Below are 22,609 nucleotides of genomic sequence, written 5' to 3' on the forward strand. Positions count from 1 at the left end.
GAACAGCCCACGTCAGCCCCATAGCTTTGGTTTTGCTGGGAGAAGAAAAACCCGGCCCCAGCCATCCCGAAAATGGAGCCAACACAGGAAGGCAGAGGGCGGGTTGCCGGGTGACATTATCTGAGCCCCTGAATCAGGCCAAGCCTGCGTTCATCCCGCATATTTGCTACAGGAGCCCGTGCAATGCCCTCCCCCTTTCTTTCTGGCTAGCCTACTTAAGGTGGGTGGTCTGCTATTTAAAATTCAAGCTTTTTGATGGATACAGAGATGCTGTAAAACTACCTCATGTGAAAAGCAAAAGGCTACCGCACTAGCCTAGTCAATCCTCCTGATACAAAAATTGAATTTAAAAAACAAATGGGGGATAAGAGGAAGGGGGAAAGGACAGGCACTCTGAGGATGGGGAGGCCAGAAAAAAAAGAGCCTTTTCAAGTGTGTCTATGAACTAGATACAATGAAGACCTTTCTAGAATTCTCAAAGACTTCAAACAAGCAATGAGGTGCTGGGTTTTTTCCTAATGGCTTGGGATTTCTTCCACTGGGCCTCACCTCTGCAACTGGACCATGAGGCATCCAGGTTTATAAAAGTTACACACAATTCTGTAAGCTGTTTAAACAAGTAGTTCTAGTCCTCGGAGTTTCTCTGGAGGAAATAGATGAAATGCACAAAAGTACAATTATAAAAAATGATTTAAAAATGGCAAAAAATAAAGAAGGGGAAAACCTAAATGGCCCCTTTGCAGACCCCCTGTCCTCGCAGATCCTTAGAAGCTGGCCTCACTCGTTCCATCCCAGCCCCCTTCTCTTCCACACTGTGGACATCTCGCCTATGCCTGTGGCTGCAATCAGGACCTGTATGTGGAAGCCAGCCTCTCCAGCCCACTTCTCTCCCCCACACTTCAAGTCCGTTTATTCCCGTGACCACTCAACGTTCCCTCTGCATAGTCCCTGGGCTCATTCAAGGCCCCAGTAGAACTTCTCACCCTCCCCTCTCGAAGGCGCTCACCACCCAATAGCACCCCCATCCACGAAGTTGCCTAAAACTTTCTGAAACCTGGCTTGTCCTCACGGACCTTCTCCTTCTCTTAGAGCCAATCTGTTCGCTTCTCTCTTGTCCCCACGGTCACCGCCCGCATCCAGGTCCCCAGCAGAGCTCACTGAAGCACGTGTTAGCAGCTCCCTAGCAGGAGTCTCTGACACAAGCCCTCCTCCAACCCACGCTTCCCCAGCAGCCGCAGCAATTTCTCCCCAGTCCTAAAACCCTGTCCCCCCTTGCCTCAGCTGTCCATGGGGCCCCCTCCACGGTGTGAGGTGAAGTCCAACCCCACACCATGGTGTTTAACGGCCTGTCGGCATTAGGTCCTCCTTGCATCTCTAGACTGTATCTTCCCTCCATCACCTTGTGAGTTACAGCTCTGCTGAACTTCATTCTGTGCCTCAAAATGCCTCTCTTGCCTGCCTCTCTCTCTCTCTCTCTCTCTCTCTCATTCTCTCTCTCTCTATTTCTCTTTCCTTCTCCCTCTCTCTCCCTCCCTCTGGCCTGGACACATGCTGTCAACCCTCTCTTCCTGGGAAACCCTGCTCTCTACACGCAGCCCTAACTTACTCATCTTGGCACTGCTTCTCTCTCAGGTCTCAGTGTAGACATCACTTCCCCTGGAGCACTTCCTGACTTCCCTTCGAGTCCCCCACCTGGGCGAGGGTCCCTCTTCCTGACCACCGATCCCCCCAGCAGAGCCCCATCCGATCCCTGATCATAGTGTCTACACTGTCTCTCACGCCCACTATTCCACAGGACCCAGGAGGCCAGAGACAGGCGTTTTGTTCACCCCTGGATCCCTTGCGACAAGCACAACAACTGTGACAGGTAGGTGACAGTTAATGGCATGTGGAGGATTAAGTCTTTTATCAAATGCGTTATGCCACATTCAGGTGATGGAATAATGTGCAGCCATGAGGAAGATTCCTTAGAAAAAGACTCGACAACACAGGAGAACAACTGGAACACGGTGCTCAGTTTAAGAAGCTCATTACAAAAGAGGACACAGTGAGATCCGAGCTTAGTTTTCTTAAAACAGCCTTTAAAAAAGACTTCAGTGATGTTCGCCTATAATGTAAGGTGGTCTCTCTAGGGGCTGGGATTACAGGCATTCTTCTTTGAGCTCATCCGAGCACCAATTTCTTTTAAAAACAGGAAGAAATGATTTTTAAAAGAATTCCAAGTGCTACTTAAAGTCCTAGGCTGTAAAAGACAAGAGCACCACGGTCAAGTGCAGTGGCAGTGGGCAGGTCATTCCATGTCATGCCCTGCTTCAGGGTTCTACTGTGAAGTGTAGACTCTTTGGGAGTCGAAACTCAGGAAGGGACGCTAAGAAGGACAAATTCTTCATAGAAATTACAATCAAATATGATGGGGGCAATTCAAAAGAAGGGCAGTGGGAAATGCCCCAAAAGTGGGCCATCTCAAATAACGTAAGTATCTATCGTCAGCTGCCTTTCACGAGCATGACGTGAGATGAGAAATAGGCTGGAAAAGCAGAGTCCAAGAATGATACCGTAATTAACAAGCATTCTTGTACTGTCCCAACTTCATGTTTGTCTAGTTTCTCCCAGGCCCGGGTCCTTCCTTAAGATGCATGTCAGGGTCACAGCCTAGATCTGAATAGCTCAGAAGCAGCTTTTAACCAACAAATGATTCTGCAAGTAAGACCTGAAACTGCCAGACCAAAACCAAACAAAAGTACCTCAGGTCCGTGCAAAGTGAACAAAAGAAGGTGGATCTTGGCGGAAAGTCAACCTGTAGATGCAGCAGCCAGCGCAGTGAGTTTCCAGTCCAGGGAGCCCCACCCCGCAGGCAGCCACTCGCACTAAACCTCCTCCTTCTGTCCAAAGGAGCCCTAGGAAGGGGACTGGGACAGACACGCTGTGAGGAGTGGGTGGGAGGAGTCGGGGAAGAAAGAGGGCTACAGAGCACGACCCCCAAATTCTGTATCTGATCCCTGTCCAAGTCCCCAGGTGACCTTTGAGCCACGCATGAATGAGGCCCTGAAAGCAGCCAGGTGAGAGCTGAGCCCCCTCGTGGCCGAGCCCAATGACAGTCACCTGGTTACATTAGGAACACTGGTTAGTTTGCCTTGACTACAGTTTCCTTCCATATGAAATAGTAATGTTGCAATAGTTTCGACATACTTGACACATGCAGTCGACAAATGGCTCACAGGAACTTAACTTCAAGGTGAACTAAGGGTTACAAAAGAATTCAGCATCACCACACTCAGCAAGTCTAGAGCCCCGAGAGGCACCCAACCAGCTCTCGCACAAGGTAGAATTTGGCAAAAGAAGAAACTCAGTGCAGCAGACAGAACATGGACCCAGAATCACACAAACCTGGGCTCACACCCTGTGCCCACCAGGACCTTAGGGCCTCAGGGTCTGCCTGGTACGGCTGCTGTGGGGATTCAGTAGTGACATTTACACTGATTGCTCTATGCTGGGCGCTGTTCTACATACTGTATGCTAATGTACTCCTTGTAACCACCTCATTAGGTCGGCACTAATGCCACCTTCACTCTACGGATGGGGGAAATCAGACACAGAGAGTGTAAGTTTACCTGCCCAAGGTCACCAGGTAGTAAGTGATCAAACAGACTAAAACTCAAGCAGGTAGACGAGTGGATGAAACAACTATGGGATATTTACAGGATGGAATACTATTCACCCATAAAAAAGAAGAAAGTATTACCTTTTGTGACTGTATGGACGGACCTGCAGAACATTATGCTAAATGAAACAAGCCAGTTTGAGGAATACAAATACCGTAAGATTTCCACTCATAGGTGGAGTCTAATGAACAAACTGAACTGACAAGCAAAATAGAGGCAGACTCACAGATGGAGAGAAGGGTGACCACAAAGGGGGGTGGGGTAGGGGATAGGGGGATTGAACAAAAAGGAGAAAGGACTCATGGACACAGACAACAGTGTAGGGATCGCGGGGGTGGGGGCAGAGGGGATATAAGGGGACTAAATGGTAATGGAAAAAAATACAGTAAAAGAGTAAACTTGATAATGGGCACAACTGCCAGCAAAAACAAACAAACGAAAAACCCAAAAGCTCAAGCAGAAGTCTACTTGACCCCAGCTGTTAGGCTGAATAGTAAATTTACATGCCAAATACAGCGCTTAACCCATCGTAGACACTCAACAAGTGGCAAAATGACTGTTATTGTTACTGCTGACATTGTTGTGATTACTATGAACCACAAGAGAAACAACAGTTAAAATGCTAGACATATATTAGCACTTCACGGGGCGGGGGGGGGGGGGGGGGGGGGGAGCAAAAGTAGGGTGGGCAAAAGTAGGTTTACAGTTGTGGGTCTATGAAAGAGTTTCTTCTTGTATTATTACTTATTAATCATTGTGCTATTTTTTTTCGTACAAACAACTGCAAACCTTTTGCCCCACCACGCCCATGAATTTTTAAAGCTAAAACGTTTTACGAATGCTAAACAATTTGCATGCACAGATCTGGACACAACCTGTCAGTTATATCCTACCTCTTTTAAAAAACAAAAGCACTAAAATATCATCATTTATTTCCTCATTCATCAAGCAGTATACACGTGCAGCACCGAACTGGGCATCAGCATGGTTCCCAAAGGGAAGAGCTCAAGGTGAGGGTTAAGACCCGGCGTTCACTCCGAGGGAGTGCGGCCAGTCCCCACTGCTAATGGGAGACGCAGGCAGACAAAATTCCTCACAGCATTTTTATTTAAACCATCTCAGAGAAACTGTGCTATGGGAAAAGAAGAGGGGGAAAGAACAAAAACGAAATATGGACTCAGCTGTAAATCAAAAACTAATCATCAGGTACCAAACATAGAAATAAAATTTTGCGCACACTTAATACGTTTTAATACCCTGCTTTCTTTCCAAAAGGTGAAACCATAGAACACTTGGAACTCCAAGGAGCTCGGCTGCTACAATTTCTAAATGACGTGGTGCTTTAGGGGCGCTGCCAAATGTTGAAAGAATAAGAAGAGTATTTTATTCGGGCATGGTAACTGGATGAGGATGTGTTGCATGCTTCTTATGTAAATACAGGCAGTTTTATGTGGTCCCAGGAGAGGGCCTGCCCCACAATCTCTCACATCAGGATACTGGGGCAAACAAACAAATCCTAGAACGGGATAACTCCTAAATCGTCACTGGGTAACACGCCCAGTTCCCGAACAATACACATTAATCTCAGAGATCATTTCTATGGCACGTGTGACCACTGCCTATAAATCCCTTTAAGATGAAAAGCATTTCCACTGACATTTGAGTGGAACAAAAGGATTTATATGGCTAAGTTACTCAAGGCTATAAAATGTAGGAAAACAAAAAAACAGTTTGGATGAAACTTTGGAGCAGCAGGATTGAACCCCCGGGGCCCGTAGAGCAACCCGGAGTTTCAGACTGAGGCCTTCCCTGGGGTCACTTAGAGGTTTTGAGACTTTTCTCTATAAACATCACTTGAATAAACAGGATGGATTTATTGGCTCAGCAAGGGGCTCTTACACTGACATACCTGAATCAAAGACTTTTAGGAATGGGGTTCCTTAAAAGTCACAGTCAACTCTCATCAATTTACCAGGAAACAATGGGCTGGAAGAGATAAAAACTGTATGACTCACCCAAGGTGATAAGGCTAATTCTCCATCATCATCATCATCACCACCATCATCATAGCTAACACTTATTCAGCACTTACTATTTGCCAAGCACAGGACTAGGCCCCGTCCTTCACACCAACTTGCAAAGGGTGTACCAGTACCACCCCTGTTTTCTAAATGAGGAAAAGGAGCCTCAGAGAAGCAAAGAGCTGAAAAAGGGCAGGTCTGTCCAGACTTCAAACCCACAGTGTGACCTAAAAACCCACATTTGTAATCACTCCACTCTACCACTGCATCATCAGAACCAGAATCAGGTCTACTACGGACCTCCAGGCCAGAGAAGGACACTAAGTCTCCACTCTTGGCAAGGGAGTTTCCAAGTTATAAGACCTGCAATGTCTGGTAGTAAAATGCAACGTGGCATTCTAACAGTTCCGCCACTGAGAGAAATGAGTCCCTCCCAGCGTGCAATACTTGTCTTCCTAGCTGTTGTGCAAGAGCGGTTAGTACAAATTCTGTGGATCCATAATCCTATCAGAAGGTTAGCCCTAGCAAATGTCTTCATATCCATGCTATTGAAACACATTGGAGAAACGCCACAGGAAGCTTCCTACTCTCACTTCTGGCTTTAATCACCCCACGGGCCTTCTACAGCAGGTAGATTTCAGGAAGGTGGTCAGAGTACATGAGACATGCCCTATGTGACGTGAAGGGTCACAGGTGCAGAAATGACAAATGTTTTAATCCCTAATGATTTCTTTTTATTCCTTATTAATTTATATGATACTCTACTTCAAATTCCCAGGTGGGGGGCCAGGGGAATAAAAATTGAGATGTTGAAGCAAAGATGATAGCTACATAGTAATATTTAGATTTTATTTATATACCTATTTAAATATATCCATATGTGTAAATACAGTAGGCAATAATGGTAAGTATATATAATTTAACATCTTCAGAATTAAAATGGATTTAATCAAAAAATTGAAGGATCTCAAAGTTCTAAATCAAACACAAAGACAATATCAAGGCCAAGAGTAAGCACTGAGGCAATAAAAACAGCTTTTAATTATTTTTCGTTGTTGTTTTCATTCAGTAAGGTAAATATAAGAAAACACTCATGATGCTTTTATTTTCATTTATCAGCCCCACTGTCCCCGGAATCTGAAATGGCACTTTTCAAATATGGACCTAGCGAAATTTAAATAGAAATTCAAAGAAAAGGCAGAGCCTTCGAGGAAGGATAAAAATGAAAGTGTAGATGAACAGACACCTCCCAAAAGGAGGGAGGAAGTGATCGCCGCTGCCCAAGCTCTCTCGGGCCTGCCTGACATTGACCTTTTGGAAGAGGTTAAAACAAACACGCACACAAGAGTCAAAGAGGCAGGTACCAGGGAAGGAATTCAGCCTCTAAGGATGTGGCTCAGGTCAGGTGGAAGAAGATCCTTGAAGGAAAGAGGATGCACATGAGAAGAACGGAAAGGGCAGGGTATGGCCGCGTAGCATTGAAAGCGCCATCCGGAGGGAAAACCCAGTTCTACCCGCTTTCTGGACTGGGAGGGATGGCTGTAAAGGGTTTCACTACACTTACCAAAGAAAATAATTTTTCTAGTTTTTCCCAGACTTAAAAAGTTTTAGAACCCAACAAACTTCGTATTTATTTTACTCATGACTATGGCTATGAAGATAATCTTTAAAAAGTACACAAAATAGAATTCTTTATTTTAAAGAATATATCCAGAGATGGTATTTGCTCAATGGTTAAAAATGTTAGTGCCAAGTTGCCTGGGTTTAAATTTCTAGCTACGTGACCTCGTGTGCCTCAGTTTCTCAGTGTGTCAAATGGAAATATTAACAGTGTCTGCATCACAGGGGTATTGTGAGGATCAAAGAAATTGGGAGACATGGGGAGTAATATCTGTTGACTTTTCTAATTAGTTTACTTAACAAATATTTATGAACCTCCTATGAATATAAAAGACAGAGCTACAAGCTCCATGGGTAGGGTGTGAGGGGCGGGCAAGAGACAGAAGATGAACAAAATTCATTCTCTGCCCTCAAAGGATAACACAGGGAAGTAGGACGGCCAGTCAACCCAAACAAATAAAGGCGAAGATGAAAAGGGGGCAGAGATAAATAATATCAGGAAATACATATTAACAATTTCCTGATGCATGATAATGTCCTTATTCCCCGAAAACACAAACTAACTTATTGTGGGATCAAGTGTCATAATATCTGTAATTTACTTAAAAATTATTTTGCAAAAAACCCCACCTATATACGTTAATATTTTACATATAAAAACACATGCCAAAACGTTCATTACTGGGGGAAATACAAGACAGAAAGAAAAAAAGGCAGCAAAGGTCAAGTGCTGGCTCAGAGCTCTAGAACATTCTGCAGACCTGAGACACCTTTCTTTTTTTTTTTTTTAAGGTTTTACTTATTTTTTTAAAATTTTTATTGTTATTCCATTACAATTGTATGCCGTTTCTCCCCATCCCTCCACCCCACCCCCGCTGAACCCACCTCCCTTCCCCACCTCCACCCTCCCCCTTGATTTTGACACATGGACTTGAGACACCTTTCAAATGTGTTTTCACAGTGTGGCAGCTGCGAGAAGGGTCCCAGAGACGCTGGCACTTTTTAAAGTGCAAAGTGCTCTATAAATAGTTTCTACTACAACTGCCCTAAGAACAGGACAATGGGAGGGGCTGCTTTAAAACTACTAGTCACACCCTGACTGGTGTGGCTCAGGGAGATGGGCACTGTCCTGCAAACTAAGAGGTCACCGGTTCAATTCCCTGGCAGAGCACATGCCTGGGTTGCGGGCCAGGCCCCCTGTTGGGGGCACTCAAGAGGCAACCACACACTGATGTTTCACTCCCTCTCTCCCTCCCTTCCCCTCTCTAAAAATAAATAAATAAAACCTTTAAAAAAGAGTAGTCACCAAAAGATAAGCCAAAGAACATCTATTCGTAACCCGTAGACACAGAGAACAGTGCAGTGATTGATGGCCAGAGAGAAAGGGGGGGCTGGCTGGAGGTGGGCAAAGGGGGGGAAATGGGGACATCTGTAGTAGTGTCAACAAGAAAAATAAAGTTGAAAAACTATTAGTCACCAGTTATGTGATCCTGCTAAGAGGCTTCAAAACATTGCAATGAACCCTTCAGAACAAGAGTAAGTCTCCCTTTCCCGGCTCAGTCTTCAGTGAAGGGAAACCTTGAGAGGGAGTCTTCCCACGAAAGCTGCTGGGACACGTGCCTTCTCCCTTTCGGTTCTAGATCACCGCATGTTCTGCAGGCTTTCTCTAGGCAGTGTGAAGCCATTAGATAAGGTCCCTAGACAACGCCAGGGACACCCCAGTTTAAAGTACAAGCCATAGACTCACGTCCCTGTGTTTGGACTTGGCCCAGACTCACAGCAACTGCCCGGAGGAGTTCTCCACTTTAATGCCACACGGGCTCCTCAGACTCAACATGCACAAAAACAGAACGCTTCTCCCCATTTCTTTCTCTCCATGAATGGCACAACCAACAGGAAAGTGACAGAAGCCACAAGCTAGCCACCTCGCTTGCCTTGCCCTCCACATCCCATCCAGCTCCCAACTCCCTCATTTAACCGCCCAAGTTGTCTCAAATCTCCCAGCTTCTCTCCCCAAATCCTACCTGTCAACATCTCTTTCCTGGACTTCTGCGAGAGCCCCCGCCTTTTCTCCTCATTCCCACTCTGGTCTCTCTCCAATCTACACTGTTCCACAATGAAATTTTCAAATCCCCATTACAATTCATCCATGGTTGGACAGTAATAATTATTAGAAAAATAATAATGATGAAGCAGCTAATAGTTATTGAGCTCCTTTCTGGTAGCAATCAAAGCAATAATAACAAAGCACACTGTAGTTTTCAAAGTCCTTTCACAAAAATCCCATGTGACCCCCGAATGGCCCTGTGAAGAAGGCAGTACCATCAGCTCCCACTTACTTACTTACTGAACACAGGAAGAATTGGGTACGAGGGAGGAATTAATGATTTGCCAGCAGTCAATTAGCTGGTGACCCTGAAGCCTACCCTTGACTATGGGCATAGCCTACAACCAGGGTTCAGGGGCAACTGCCTAACCCAGGGTGCAGCAAAGATGGGAAAAATTCATAAGTATTCTATAGAAAAGTGATGACCCCAACATTTCCAAATTTTCCTATTGTTTCAGAGACTCCAGTGGAGGGTGAGGAGTGGGGCTCATCCACCATGTTTAACTTCCTCCCCGTGGTGGCCATGCTCATCACAAGCATACCCAGCTAGACAGGAAGGCAGGGAGGCCGGCCGCAGCCTCCCAGCCCCTGTGCTCCCTCCCACCCCAGGCAAGCAGGAGCCAGGAGACAGGATTCGTGTCTTTAGATGATGCTCAGTTCTTCAAGATATCAAGGAGTATGAGACACTGCCGATCACAGGTGCGGCTACCACCAACCCCAAGCCCTCGGGTTACCAGGTAGTAGGTGGCCTTCATCAGTGCCCATCCAGGACTACTGCCTCTCCCCCAGCCTCACAGCCAGGGGCAGCTCAGGGTAATTCTGTGTAGAGACATGTTTCCTTCCTCCCTCACACCCTACATTTATTCTCTGCAGAGAATGCCATTCTACTCCGCAGTGGTCAATGTCACTTCTGTGGGTCAGGAGCTTACAAGCTGGTTTTAGGGAAAAAAAAATACCTCTAATATCATGTTATTCTTGCACCATCAAAGGTTTAAAGTAATTCCTTCCATAATATCCCTCCAAGCAGAAACAGAAAGAAAACTTCCTCAAAGTGGAAAATCATTCCTTGAATGCCAGCTCGAGAGCTGTGATTATCTGCCTGGGAACCTTCTGCAGGGGAAACTTCTCTCATGTAAAACCGTTTTTACAAATAAAAGTAGCTCTGAGGAGGGAGCATTCCAGACCTTGCTTCCTAGCCATTGTCCCCAGTTTGGCTCAAATAAACTCTCATAAAAACAAATTTTTTCAATCATAGCTCTTAAGATGGGGCTTTCCAGGTGACTTGAAATTTCTGAGATGTTTTCAAGTTGATTTAAAAACAAAAGCAGGTAGACTTTACGCTGAGAATTTTTTTATGTGAAATAGTATCAAAACCCAAATAATTTAACAAAATAGGAATCTTAACAAGTGCACTTCACCATTAGAAAGAGATTCTATTTTATTATAGTTATTGGTTTTCGGTATATAAATAAAAATCGCAGGCATCCCTAGATTATTCCTAATATTCAAACATAATTTTAAAGCCATTCTATCACAGAGCTAAAATAAAATCTTATATTTTGTTTCATAAATGGAATAAAATAGGAAGTTCTCTTGAGTAGTGTTTTTCAGAAAGTTAAAGTACAAAGCTGATCGAATCAGTTCATGATGGAAAACAAAAGGTATTCCCTCCTGGGGCCGTAATGTTTACCTTCTGGACACTGGCAGGTGAACCCGCTGAGACTAGAAACGCACGTCGCTCCGTTTCTGCATGGGTCTAGGAGGCAATAATCAATCTTGGACTGGCAAAGCTCTCCAGTGTAACCTAGTGAAACAAGAAAGACATTTTGTAAAATATGTTACGCCCAAACGACCACGAACCATCCCTTGAGTTGCTGGAGTCGACTGGTACCCACCCACCGAAGGCAGCAACCCTGAGCTCCCATCTCAGACCAACCCCTTGGTCCAACTTGATTTTGCAACTAGAAACAATCACAGCAATTTAGAATCATAGGTCAAAAATCATTTACTTTGCAAGAATCTTTACTGCAAAGACAGGCTTTTCTTTCGCATTAGGTCTGCATTTTATTTTGAGATTCTAGCCAGAAACTTCAGAAGCTGAGACTGATACCACTATCCCTGTTTGAGAGGTTCCTTCGGACACAGGGCAAAACAGAATCTGCAGCAATCTGCTCGTCCTGAGATGACGGGCTCCTCCCCTAGGTCATCCCACGACCTATAAAAAAGGCATTACGAAAATCATAGCTTTTTAATTTATGATAGTTTAGAGCTAGAAGAAACTCACTACGTTCATTCCATACCCTATCCCCTCATATTAAAGAGAAAGAGATTGACATATAATGTCAAGTATGTTAATATGTTAGTACTAATTCCTGTTTGAGTGACAAATCCAACTCAGTAACTTCTCCGTGAAGTGAGCCCTCAGTGCTGATTTGTTGAATCGTCATATAACCACACACGTGAGATGAGGAAGTGAGGGCTTACACCTATTGGAATACCTGTGCAGCCAAAAAGCTTTAAAAAATTCCAATTTTTTTGTTAACTTTGAAAACAAAGCCCTCCAGAGAGACAAGTTTGAAATTCTAAAGTGGGAAATAGTTATGAAAAAACTTGGGAACACATGAGATGGAAAATGGAAAGAAAAGGAAGTCGCCCTTAGTTCTGTTATTTGAGTGACAGAACTATTAATACTTTGGAGATAAGCCCTAACACAAATTGTTATGCATAGGATATTTGCTACATAATTATAATCATACTGTAACACTTTCCATCTTTCTGGGATATATATAAACACTTGTCTTTCTGAATTATTAATTTGAAAGATTGTCATTAGCCCTTGAATCTGAGGTTTGCAAAAATATATCAATGATATTGCAAGAAGGGTGCTTTGCCTGAGCCTCAGTTCCCTGCCACACAAGTGGAGGCACTTGTTTGCAAGCCCACCCTTCCCGCATGCTTCAGGAGTCCAGGAGAGCTCTGGCTGGGCAGCTCAGTTGGTTAGACAGAGTGTCAGCCCAACATGCCAAGGCTGCAGATTCAATCCCCAATCAGGGTACATGCAAGAGTCAGCCAATGAATGCATAAATAAATGGAACAACAAATCCATGTTTCTCTCTCTCTCTCTCTCCCCCTTCCTCTCCTTCTCTCTAAAATCAATTTTTAAAACAAATAAACAGTCTGGGAGATTCCAGCTAACCTATGGGTATGAGTAGATGGTAAGGTAATTAATTGTGTGAACCAAAAATACAAACACCATGACCAAAAGGTATTTCAAAATTCCAGAACAAAATATTTTAATATGGTACTGTTATGTTAATATCCATGTTTTCAAATGAAAGTTCTACATTCAGGAAGAAGGAGATTGAATTATTTTTAAGAGAAATATTACACATAAATTTTGGCTAAAAATAACAGCTAATACTTATAATAGAGCACTTATATATTTTCCCACACAGTAATTCATCCTCACTGCAACCCTATATGAGGTCAGTACTATTGTAATCTCACCCGTTTTACAGATGAGGAAACTGAGGATTAGAAAGGCTAAGTAATTTGCACAAAACCACACAGGCAGTCAAACTCCTGAGCCTAAATCCTTATACGTCACATTATGCCTAAGGCAGTATGCATCCCATCATTAACAAGCATGTATTTAGCATGAAGAAAAAATAACATATGAAAATATGTGGATATAGGCAGGCACGGAGATAGATACAAACACCATAAATATTCACCCACAACCCAAGTCTATGTGTGGTTATGCTGGGGCTAGAGGGGCCGAGAATGTTTATTGTTTTACATCCTGCCTTCAAAGGTTCTACAATATGGCTAGAAAAGCACATTTATGAAAAAGACAACCCATCACCAATGATAGCTTCTTACACGCAGTGTGGTTTAAAGTTCAAAACGTCGCGGATCCTGTCACTACGAGACCTTTGGACTGTGACCACAGACCCCCCGAAGAACAGCCAGGAGCCCCTTCCGTACCATCTGTAAGAGGCCTGTGTCCCTGCCAGCAGGGAGGTGATTAGAAGAACGTGGGATTCCATGCACTGAAGGTCTTTAGAAAAAAATGTTAACCAACACTTTCTTCAAACTTTTTACTTGGGAATTGTAAACATACTTAAATTAGAGAAACTAATGTATAAGCATCATATATCCACTGCCTGGCTTCAGCAATTGCTGCTCAATTTCATGCAGCCTCCTGTAGCTTCCATTGTAACCAGTGGGTGTCTTACAGAAAACTCCATTTCACTTATAAAGACTTCACTATGTATCCCTAACGAAAGCAGATTTTTAAAAGATCATTTTTAATGGCCTTTTTAATGAATGGTTGCCTCATTTACAAACTTAAGCACTTTAAACTGTATTTATTAATATCAACTATTTCTTTTTAAGAACCATGGTTGTCTGATAATATGCAAGTCTCCCTATGAACTTAATTTGTTCTTTATCTAATAGACCTAGCACATTAAACTTATAAGCAAGTCTTAAATGCCATTAAAATGCTCCAGTGCTGTCTGTAAGTTTAGTAGCATTTCCATTAAGAAGCTAATCCACGTTTGCAAGGTGTGGGATGTTTGGAATTGTCACAATGGTTCCAGGTCCCCCTGGCACTCAGCTGCAGAGATGCCAAAGCCAGACACTGCCTGAGATGGCCCAAAATGATAGCATTGTCTCATCCAGGTGCCCATAGTCCCCTTCAGTGAGGATCCCTGGTCAAGGCTCAGCCACTGTATCGTTGCTTGCTTTCCTGGGCTTTAAAGATCTTTAAAATATGGGAAACACAGAACTACAAATAAAAATGTGTGGTTGGCTAGACCTGTAAAGTAAGTAAGTGCATCCTGGCATGTCTATGGGTTCGGTATACCCGGAGGTGGAATCAACAGTGAAGGAGCGTTGGCATTGAAGGAAGGGATGGCAGAGCGGGGCAGGGGGCAGGGCTGGCATTACGGGATTTCGGGATTAGTGAGCATCCTTAGCAGCAGGTGGACAGTCGATTAGTGAGTGGCAATAACCAGCCGGTGAGTCTGCTGAGCTGCACTCCAGGACCTGACACTTGTCCACACTAGGCCAGGTACTCGTGTAGCCCTCGAGGGAGTTGCTAGTTGGAAGTTCCAGGAGAACTATGGCTGACTGCTTTACTCTTCAGGTAGCCAACTGAGGCAAGCTCTAGCAGAAGAGAGGTAGGAGACAAAGACCCCGAACGTCCTGAGGCTGGTTTAAGGGCTCTTAAACACTAGCGAGTCATTTCCTAGGCCCTCAGAGAGCAGTGTCTTAGCTGCAGCTGTCAGACAAATCATTGACATTGATTTGTATGATCTACCCTGAACTGGAGACCAAAGGCTTACACGAATCATCCTTCCTGTGTCTGTTGTATTTTTATTTGATGTCATAACCAAAGGGTCAAAACTGAGTGACCGGTAAAAATTTAAATGAAAAAAGAAAAGACCATTAAAGCTTTGTCTGGGTTCTTTCTTCCATCCTGTTGAAAGTTAGTCTTTTCTCTAGGAAATAAAGTAAACACAGTGATCGTGAATAATCTTTCCTTACCCACCAAAGTGGTGGCAGACACCCAGATGACCTGCGAGAAGACGTGCCAGCAAAACAGGGATCGCTTCCGCCCAGTGGACAGGAAGGGGAGGGTGTGATGGGCATCTTCTGTGTGTTCTGGGAGAATCCAACTTATAATTCCAATTAAAATGTTCGGTAATTGACTTTTGATGGATGAACTTAAGTTGAAAGACAAGGCTAAGTCAGTACATATTGGGATATTCAGCAAAGCTTGAGAATCATTGTAATTTATGAGTTTAATTCTTGCAAGAGAACAAACACAAAAGATAATTTGAGATACTCCTCCCTGTGCATAAAAGTCACTCTGGGACATCAAAACCTTTACCCCTAGAACCCCACCTCTGACTCAGCACCCCTCCATGGACGCCCCCTCCCCTGAGTCAGCTCTCCACTCAGAAACCACCCGCTCAGACCTCGGGCTTCTTGCCGTTCTTTATTCTTCATCGGCATTTACCTGCACGCACAGAACGCACACACACTTTTTACCTCCTGACCGAGGGGAGACCCCACCGCAGCAACACTCTGTCCCCTTCCCGGTGCATCACGTGGCACTTACTTATCATTACCTGCAACATTTGCTTTATTGGTTCCCTTTCAAGAACACAAGCTACCTAAGAATCAGGACGTGGTCTTGTTCATTGTTGAGTCTTCAGCATTGAAACATTTCCTTGCACGAATATTTGTTGAAGAAATAAATCAACTTGCTTAAAGTTTTTGCCCTAAAATCAACTATACCTTCCAAGTTCGTTTTAGCCTCTCCCTAAGCACAAATACCCAGAGTAGCATGTGTGAAATGTGCCCATTACTCTTCTTCCTAATGCACACTAAAATACATGGTTACTAAAATGAAAAATATCAGTTCAAGATGCTGTTTAAAACCACCTTGTGCTCTGCTAAAGTCTGTACTTCCAATCTGGTTAACACAACAAAGGAGTCCTCGCCCAGCTACTGGGCCCTCCCCAAGCCAGGCCAGGGGCGGGGCTGTGCTGACTCCCTTCTGGACTCCAGTCTTGCTTCTCCAGCAGGCACTGAGCACCTTCAACAGCTGCCTGCAACGTGATGGATCAACAGATAGGACACAGGATTCTTTTCTCCTGCAGCAGCCCTGTCCAGGTTTAATTTCTTCAGTCAGTGGTTCTCTGCCGGTGAGTCTTTCCCTACAGACCAAGTGGCAGTATCTAGAGACATTTATCATCACACCAATCGGGGTGCTACTGGCATCTAGTAGGTAGAGGCCAGAGATGGTGCTAAACATCCTACAATTCATGGGGCAGCCCCCATCAACAAAATAATCCAGCCCAAAATGTCCTTAATGCGGGAGTAAAGAATGCTGGTTTAGGTCCATGAGACCTTGGTCCTTCAGAATAAAAACACTTGTTTTGTCCCAGCAAATCTCCTCTTCCCTTAAACAGAAACTGGTCCTTTTTTTTTTTCCAACAATTTTATTTATTTACTTTTAGAGAGAGGGGGAGGGAGGGAGAAAGAGAGGGAGAGAAACATCAATGTGTGGTTGCCTCTTGTGCACCCCCTACTGGGGACCTGGCCCTCAACCCAGGCATGTGCCCTGACTGGGAATCAAACTGGCGACACTTTGGTTCCCAGTCTGGTGCTCAATCCACTGAGCCACACCAGCCAGGGCAGAAAATGGTCCTTTACAAAGCAGGGAAATGGCTCCATCAGAACACCTTCAAATATCATAATATTTAGGAATATTTACAATGTCTAGGAAGTTAAAGATCATTTTTAAATAAATGATTTGACTATAAAAACTTTCATTACTGAGGAATTTATAATGTGCTATTAATAAGGAAAATGATTAGGTCAAAAATAGATGCTCTCTCCTTGTAGGTCCATTGTTTCTTTGGAGGACATCCTAGCTAACAAAAAGGACATAAGAAAAGTTGTGCCTTGGGGCACATAATAAGAATGTCCTTCAAGGATGTAAAAGATGAATGGGAAGCTCTGAACTGAGGCTCAGTGCTTTTAAGCAACCTGGCTCTGAGAAATGACGTTAGATAAAAGGAAGTTTGTGTGCTAGGAAGTGTAGCCTGGCAGATGGCAGAAGATGACCACGCACCATTAAGGAAATGCATTGAGCTATAAACCTACTCAGCGGGCGCGCTACCAGATCACATCTGGTCTGAGGAAGATTTAGAGTATTTAATTCCATACTAGTTTGTGTTTAAGTATAAACTAGAATTTAAAATTTATTAGTGTAGGGAGAGAGAGAAAGAGCTGAGTTCCCTGTGAATGTCAGAATGGCTTTGAGAAAACTACATCTGGTGGTGTCTTTCGATTGCCATCAATGTACCAAAAAACCAGTGCCCCCCACCAGCACCCCTAAGTCAATATCTACACCGCCTATACTCTTCACATGAAGGAAACCCTTCTGGAGTTCAGTGTCAAAGGACGCGAGGCATCAGTGAAGTTGGCCAAATGAGTCAGACCGTTACAGAAAAAAGGCAATCGATCGGTTGTTTTCCTAAACATGCTCCTTCCCCACACAAGTGTTTCTGTGCGTGATGTTCTCTTCCCGATTCCACTACTGGCCTGAAAATAAGCCTCCGCTGGTGCTTTGACTCTGGGAGGCAGAGTCGAATTGCTTCTTTGCAGGGCTGTCCTGAAAGCTGCTAAGGTGAAAATTGGGATGAGAGCTATTTTTAACATGCCGGGGTTTTTAATAGCCTGGCCTGCACAGCGAGGCCGGGCTGCTGGGTTTGTCCTGGAAGTCTGATGCCACCAGAGAGCCCACCAGCCCCGGCCCTTGCCCTCGGGGGAGCTGAGCGCCGGATGCCTAATATTAGCGACTGAAGCAGGAAATGAATATCAGGGATCTCGGTGCCGTTAAGAGGTTCAGTCTCAGAGGCATCCGACAGCGAAGTGGGAAGGCGGGTCTTACTTAACAGAAGAAACGGGTAAGACCCGCTAGCGTGGGGAAAACAAACACGTCTGAACAAGTGCAAACATGATTTCAAAACCAAAGACAAAGAACAAGAGATGCAGGAGGCCCATCTGTGAAAGGCAATTAATAAATTATTAAATGGGACTATGGGAGAGAAAAGCATGAGAGAAAGCTGGCATTCAGCACGATTAGGAAAATTCATCTCAAGGTTAGGAAAAAAACAGCACCTAGCAAGTGCACAGGCAGAAAGCCCAGTGGAAAGGACGGTGCTTTGGGGACTGAGAGGCCAGGGCTGGTGACGCAGTGATCAGCTGAGGGAGCACAACAAAACCGTGGACTCTGACCTCTGTTTCCCTCAGGGGTGAAATGGGGGTAAACCGCAGGCTCCCACCCTGTACTGTTGTAATGAGTGAATAGGATTAACTCCAAGGAGTGGCACCGTTCCCATCAAGTGCAGCCTTGAGTCCACGGGAGCTCGCACCACACCTGGCCCACTGTAGAGGGCTCACTGTTTTCAAATGAATGAATAATGCATGGGCTTTAACACTGCCGAGCAATATGCCAATACTGTTTGATTCCTCAGTTTTTAATGGGCAGCTTAAGGCAGTGGTTCTCCAGGTGTGGTCCCCCTTAGCAGCAGGAGCATCACCGGGCAACTTGCTACAAATGCAAATTCACCAGCAGCAGCCCAATCCCAGAGAATCAGAGGCGTGGGGGCAGGGGCCGCAGGTGGAGTTTTAAGACACCCTCCTGACACAAAGTACGTGCTAAAGTTTGAGTACTGCTGGTCTGGAAAACGAGCAGCAAACAGGTTTTAACCGCAGATAAGAACCTTAGTCATTGAAGAATTACACGAATAATGCAGATAACAAAGGAAAACGATTGGAGAGTGAAAGTCAAATATATTGTCTCGGGAAGCCTTGAGGGACGGCACTGTCGATACTCCTTTTTCTTTTTATGAGTGGGAACCTCTAAGGTTCGGTTATTGGACCTGTCAGGGCACTGCTTTTAGATACACGTCCCCGCCCTTTAAGAGCAGGTGTAGCCGGGTGGCTCAGTTGGTTAGAGCCTTGTCCTGAAAGCCAAGGTCGTGGGTTTGATCCCAAGTCAGGGCGCACACAAGAATCAGCCAATGAATGCACAGAGGAAGTGGAACAACAAACTGATGTCTCCCCCTCTCTCTCCTTCTCTGTTTCCTCTCCTCTCTTTCAAAAAAAATCAATCAATAAATAAAAAATTTTAAAAATAAGAGCAGGTGTTGGTGATTTTTGACCCCAGTTCCTAGCACAGAGCCAGGGTCACCACAGGTACCCATTACGTAGCATTAGGGACCACATAAGCACCATGAATTGCTATTTTTTAAATAATCCCTTTCATTCTCCTTCCCTTAAAGCCAAATAAGAGGCCGTGATATTGACATTGGCCAGATTGCTTATGACACTTTCATCTTCTAATCTGGTGATTAGAAAGGGGAAGAGATTTCAAGAAAGTTCTTTTCACTGAGTAGGTCCTGGGGACTCCCCTGAGAAATTGAAATCAAAAAGAAGGGAGAAAACATACAGTTAATCAAGAAATTATGCTGTGGGACAGACAATTTAAGAGATTGACTTAGAAATGTTTATCAGCTGAACTCTAAGTCTGTATCATACGTCAGACTTCAGAGAAGGCATTCGTTCAGTCTTCCAGAAAGAATGTTTTGTGAGTGAACATTCGGGAAATCTAAAGGCAGGTTAGAAACAGTTCCGGCCTGCAGAGGGCGCCCCCGGCAGATGTGGAGAAAAGACCCGTTCACGTGAAAGGAATGCATGATGTGAGCCAAGGCAAGGACAGGGCACTGGGTGGGCACACTCGGATGACAGTGACAAGGCTGGGCTGACTGAGTGCTGGGGGCAAGGGAAAGACTGGGCTGGGCAAGGCTCTGACACGCCTCAAGTCCACATGCTGAGGAGCTGGAGTCCTCAAATGCAGCAGCATCTTTGAAGGTTTCTGAACAGTGCGCAGACGACAAAGGTGCATCGTGCACTGGTCGTGTCCTGTTCTCCTTCACTTCAATTTGGGAGAGAGCTGCAGTCTCTCTTCCTTCCCCCTGGGAACAGGCGCTCTGGTCTGGACAACCTGAGGGAGCTCCAAGGAGGCCATCAAACACAGGGGCTTGGGATGGGAAGCCTGGGGGAGCATAAAGAGAATAAAACTCCAATCTTTCCCCCCACCCACTGTCTAGAGGCCACAAATAGATGTCCTTTGCGGATCGCCTACTCTGTGCCAGTGGGTATGTGTGTGGGTGTGTATTGGTGTGCCCGTGTGCATGTGTGTGTGCGTGTACATGTTTGTGTGTGGGGGGGTTCTCTTTAACTTCTTCAAGGTCAATGCTGCTACTCCATTTCACAGATAAGAAACCGTGGGCTGAGAGGAGCAAGGGCCAGCCAGTGAGGGACTCTGCCTGGAATGAGACCCAGCACCCCAGACTCCACACCGCACACTCTTCACTCCCGCTTGGTCTTTCCTTCCCATCATGAGGCTTGTTGGAAAAGACTGGGAGAGCCAGAGGCAGGGAGGGTGTGGAGGGGTGGCCTGCTCAGGCCTGGCTCTGCAGGGTCAAGCAGAGCAGAAGAGAAAAGGATGTTCTGAGGTCCCACATGGTCCAGCGTGACACCCCACAGGGAGACCACAGAAGGCACCGAGGCCAACTCTCTGGCCAGCGGAAGCAGCGGCAGAGCTCAGAGCAGGGCACCCAGCTGCTGGTCGACACCTGTTGCGTGCTTACTATGAGCCGGATACCCTTGTAGGCTTCACAACAGCCACTAGATTGTGATGCTTGGAATTCTGTCCCCCATCACGATTTAAGATAGAAGCTGAGACCCAGTGAGATTAGGTAGTTCCCCCACAGCCACGCAGAACATGGGCAGTAACAGCAGGCGTGGCACTCGCAGCCCAGCTGCGTGCTCCCAGTCCCGGGCTTCAGTGCCACGCTGCCGGGGAGCAAGGCCGTGGGCACCACGGAGAGGGGGCAGGCTTGGCGGTCACTCGGGCGGCGATGACAATGACTGAATCAGGACATGGCAGAGGAAGCAAAGCGCAGGGGCAGATGGGGGGTCATCGTAAATGGAGCTGAGAAAATCGATCGTGGAGACTGAGCTTCCAGCCTGAGGGATAGGGGTGGTGATAGCACCAAGGATAGAAATGACAGCCCCTCAAAAAAGAGCTGGGCTGGAAGCGTGTCTGGGAGTGCGGGGCGGGGGGAGGACACGGGTCTGGGGTTGAGTCTGACGAGGGGGTGAGGAGCCAGCAGATGCATCGGTGCCATGTCCAATAAAGGTGCTGGAGCTGAGATGACAGGCAGGCTGGAGGAAGGGTCTGGAAGCCATCCACTTAGAGATGACAGCTCAGGATGAGTGACTGCGGCCAAAGGACAGCAGCTGAAGAGGGAGGGGCAGGGATGGGGCTCTGCTGAGAGAAAGGGGAAAGGGAGGGTGGGAGGGGTTCTCGAGGTCTCCAGAGAATGAGCACACGGCAGAGTTCTGTAAGGCAGGCCAGAAACGCTTCCACCGAGATGACAGCCAGGGGCAGGACGAGGAATCAGTGCCTGACCTTGGAGACTCCACCCTGACCTTGGAGAAGCAGTTGCATGATATACAGAGAAAGGACGTGTAAGGGTGGAAGACTAGGAACTGGATACAGACCACTATGTGGCAGTGATGAAGAGGGTGAGAGAGAAGAGGAAGAGAAGGTGGACATCCAGAAGCAGCCGCAAGGACTCACTACATTGTTGCTCATTTGAGGAACTGGTATTCTGAGGAGACCTCTGAATCCTTGCAGACAATAAAGGGGGAAGTGGGGGGAGAAGGAAGGCAGCAGGGAGAGGTAGACAGAAAAGGCTGTAAGCATAAGATCCTGGAGGAGGAGAGAAGGGGGAGCATATCAAGGGTGGGTCCATCAGCAGATGCGTGGGTTAATAAAACATGGCGTGTCCGATGAAATATTATTCAGGCATAAAAAAATTACTGATGCATGCTACAACATGGATGAACCTTGAAAACACGATGCTAAGGAAAGGAACCAGTCCCAAAAGGCCTCATACCACATAATTCAACTTAAATGAAATATCCAGAATAGGAGACTCTATAGAGACAGAAAGTAGGTCAATGGTTGCCCAGGGCTGGGGGCAGTGGGTGGCTGGATTAGGAGATGACATCTTAGGGAGAGAGGGCTGCTTTGGGGGTGATGAAAATGTTCTAAAATTGGTTGTGGATCGTTGTGACAACTCTGTGGATTTATACTTAAAACTATGGAATTGTACACTTCAGTGGTATGAGACTGCATCTTAATTAAGCTGCTATTTAAAAAAAAAAAAGCTTTGCAGTCATCCACAACTCCCCTCCGCCCCTCACAACTCACACTATACCCACCAGCAAGTGTGATCAGCAGTACCTTCCAATACACCCCAAACCCAAACCCTCTCACCATCACCAGCAGCACAGAGCCCGAACTGCCCCTCTCTTGCCTGGGTAGTTGAGTGGCCCCCTACTGCCATCCCAATCTTCCCTCCCCATGCAGGTCTTCACCTGCTCCCAGGGTGATCCTTTCAGGAGGGAAATCAGATGGTTCACCCCAGTTCACACCCTCCAATGGCTACCTGTCACTGTCAGGATAAAATCGGTGTCCCTCCACCACGGCCTGGTCCAGCTCCCTCCCCAGCTCTATGTCTCACCACTGGTTCTCTTAG

General features: G+C 45.7%; 1 protein-coding gene across 1 annotated transcript in view; it reads right to left on the reverse strand.

The window, feature by feature from the left end:
- Positions 1-22,609, reverse strand: part of DNER (delta/notch like EGF repeat containing) — a 252,031-nt gene that overhangs the window by 63,555 nt on the left and 165,867 nt on the right. The window contains exon 7 of the mRNA XM_053919153.1: positions 11,101-11,214. Within this exon, the coding sequence (XP_053775128.1) occupies positions 11,101-11,214 (114 nt within the window). The remainder of the gene's footprint in view (positions 1-11,100; positions 11,215-22,609) is intronic.

The sequence above is a fragment of the Desmodus rotundus genome, chromosome 2 (genome assembly GCF_022682495.2).
Source record: "Desmodus rotundus isolate HL8 chromosome 2, HLdesRot8A.1, whole genome shotgun sequence".
Classification (NCBI taxonomy): domain Eukaryota; kingdom Metazoa; phylum Chordata; class Mammalia; order Chiroptera; family Phyllostomidae; genus Desmodus; species Desmodus rotundus.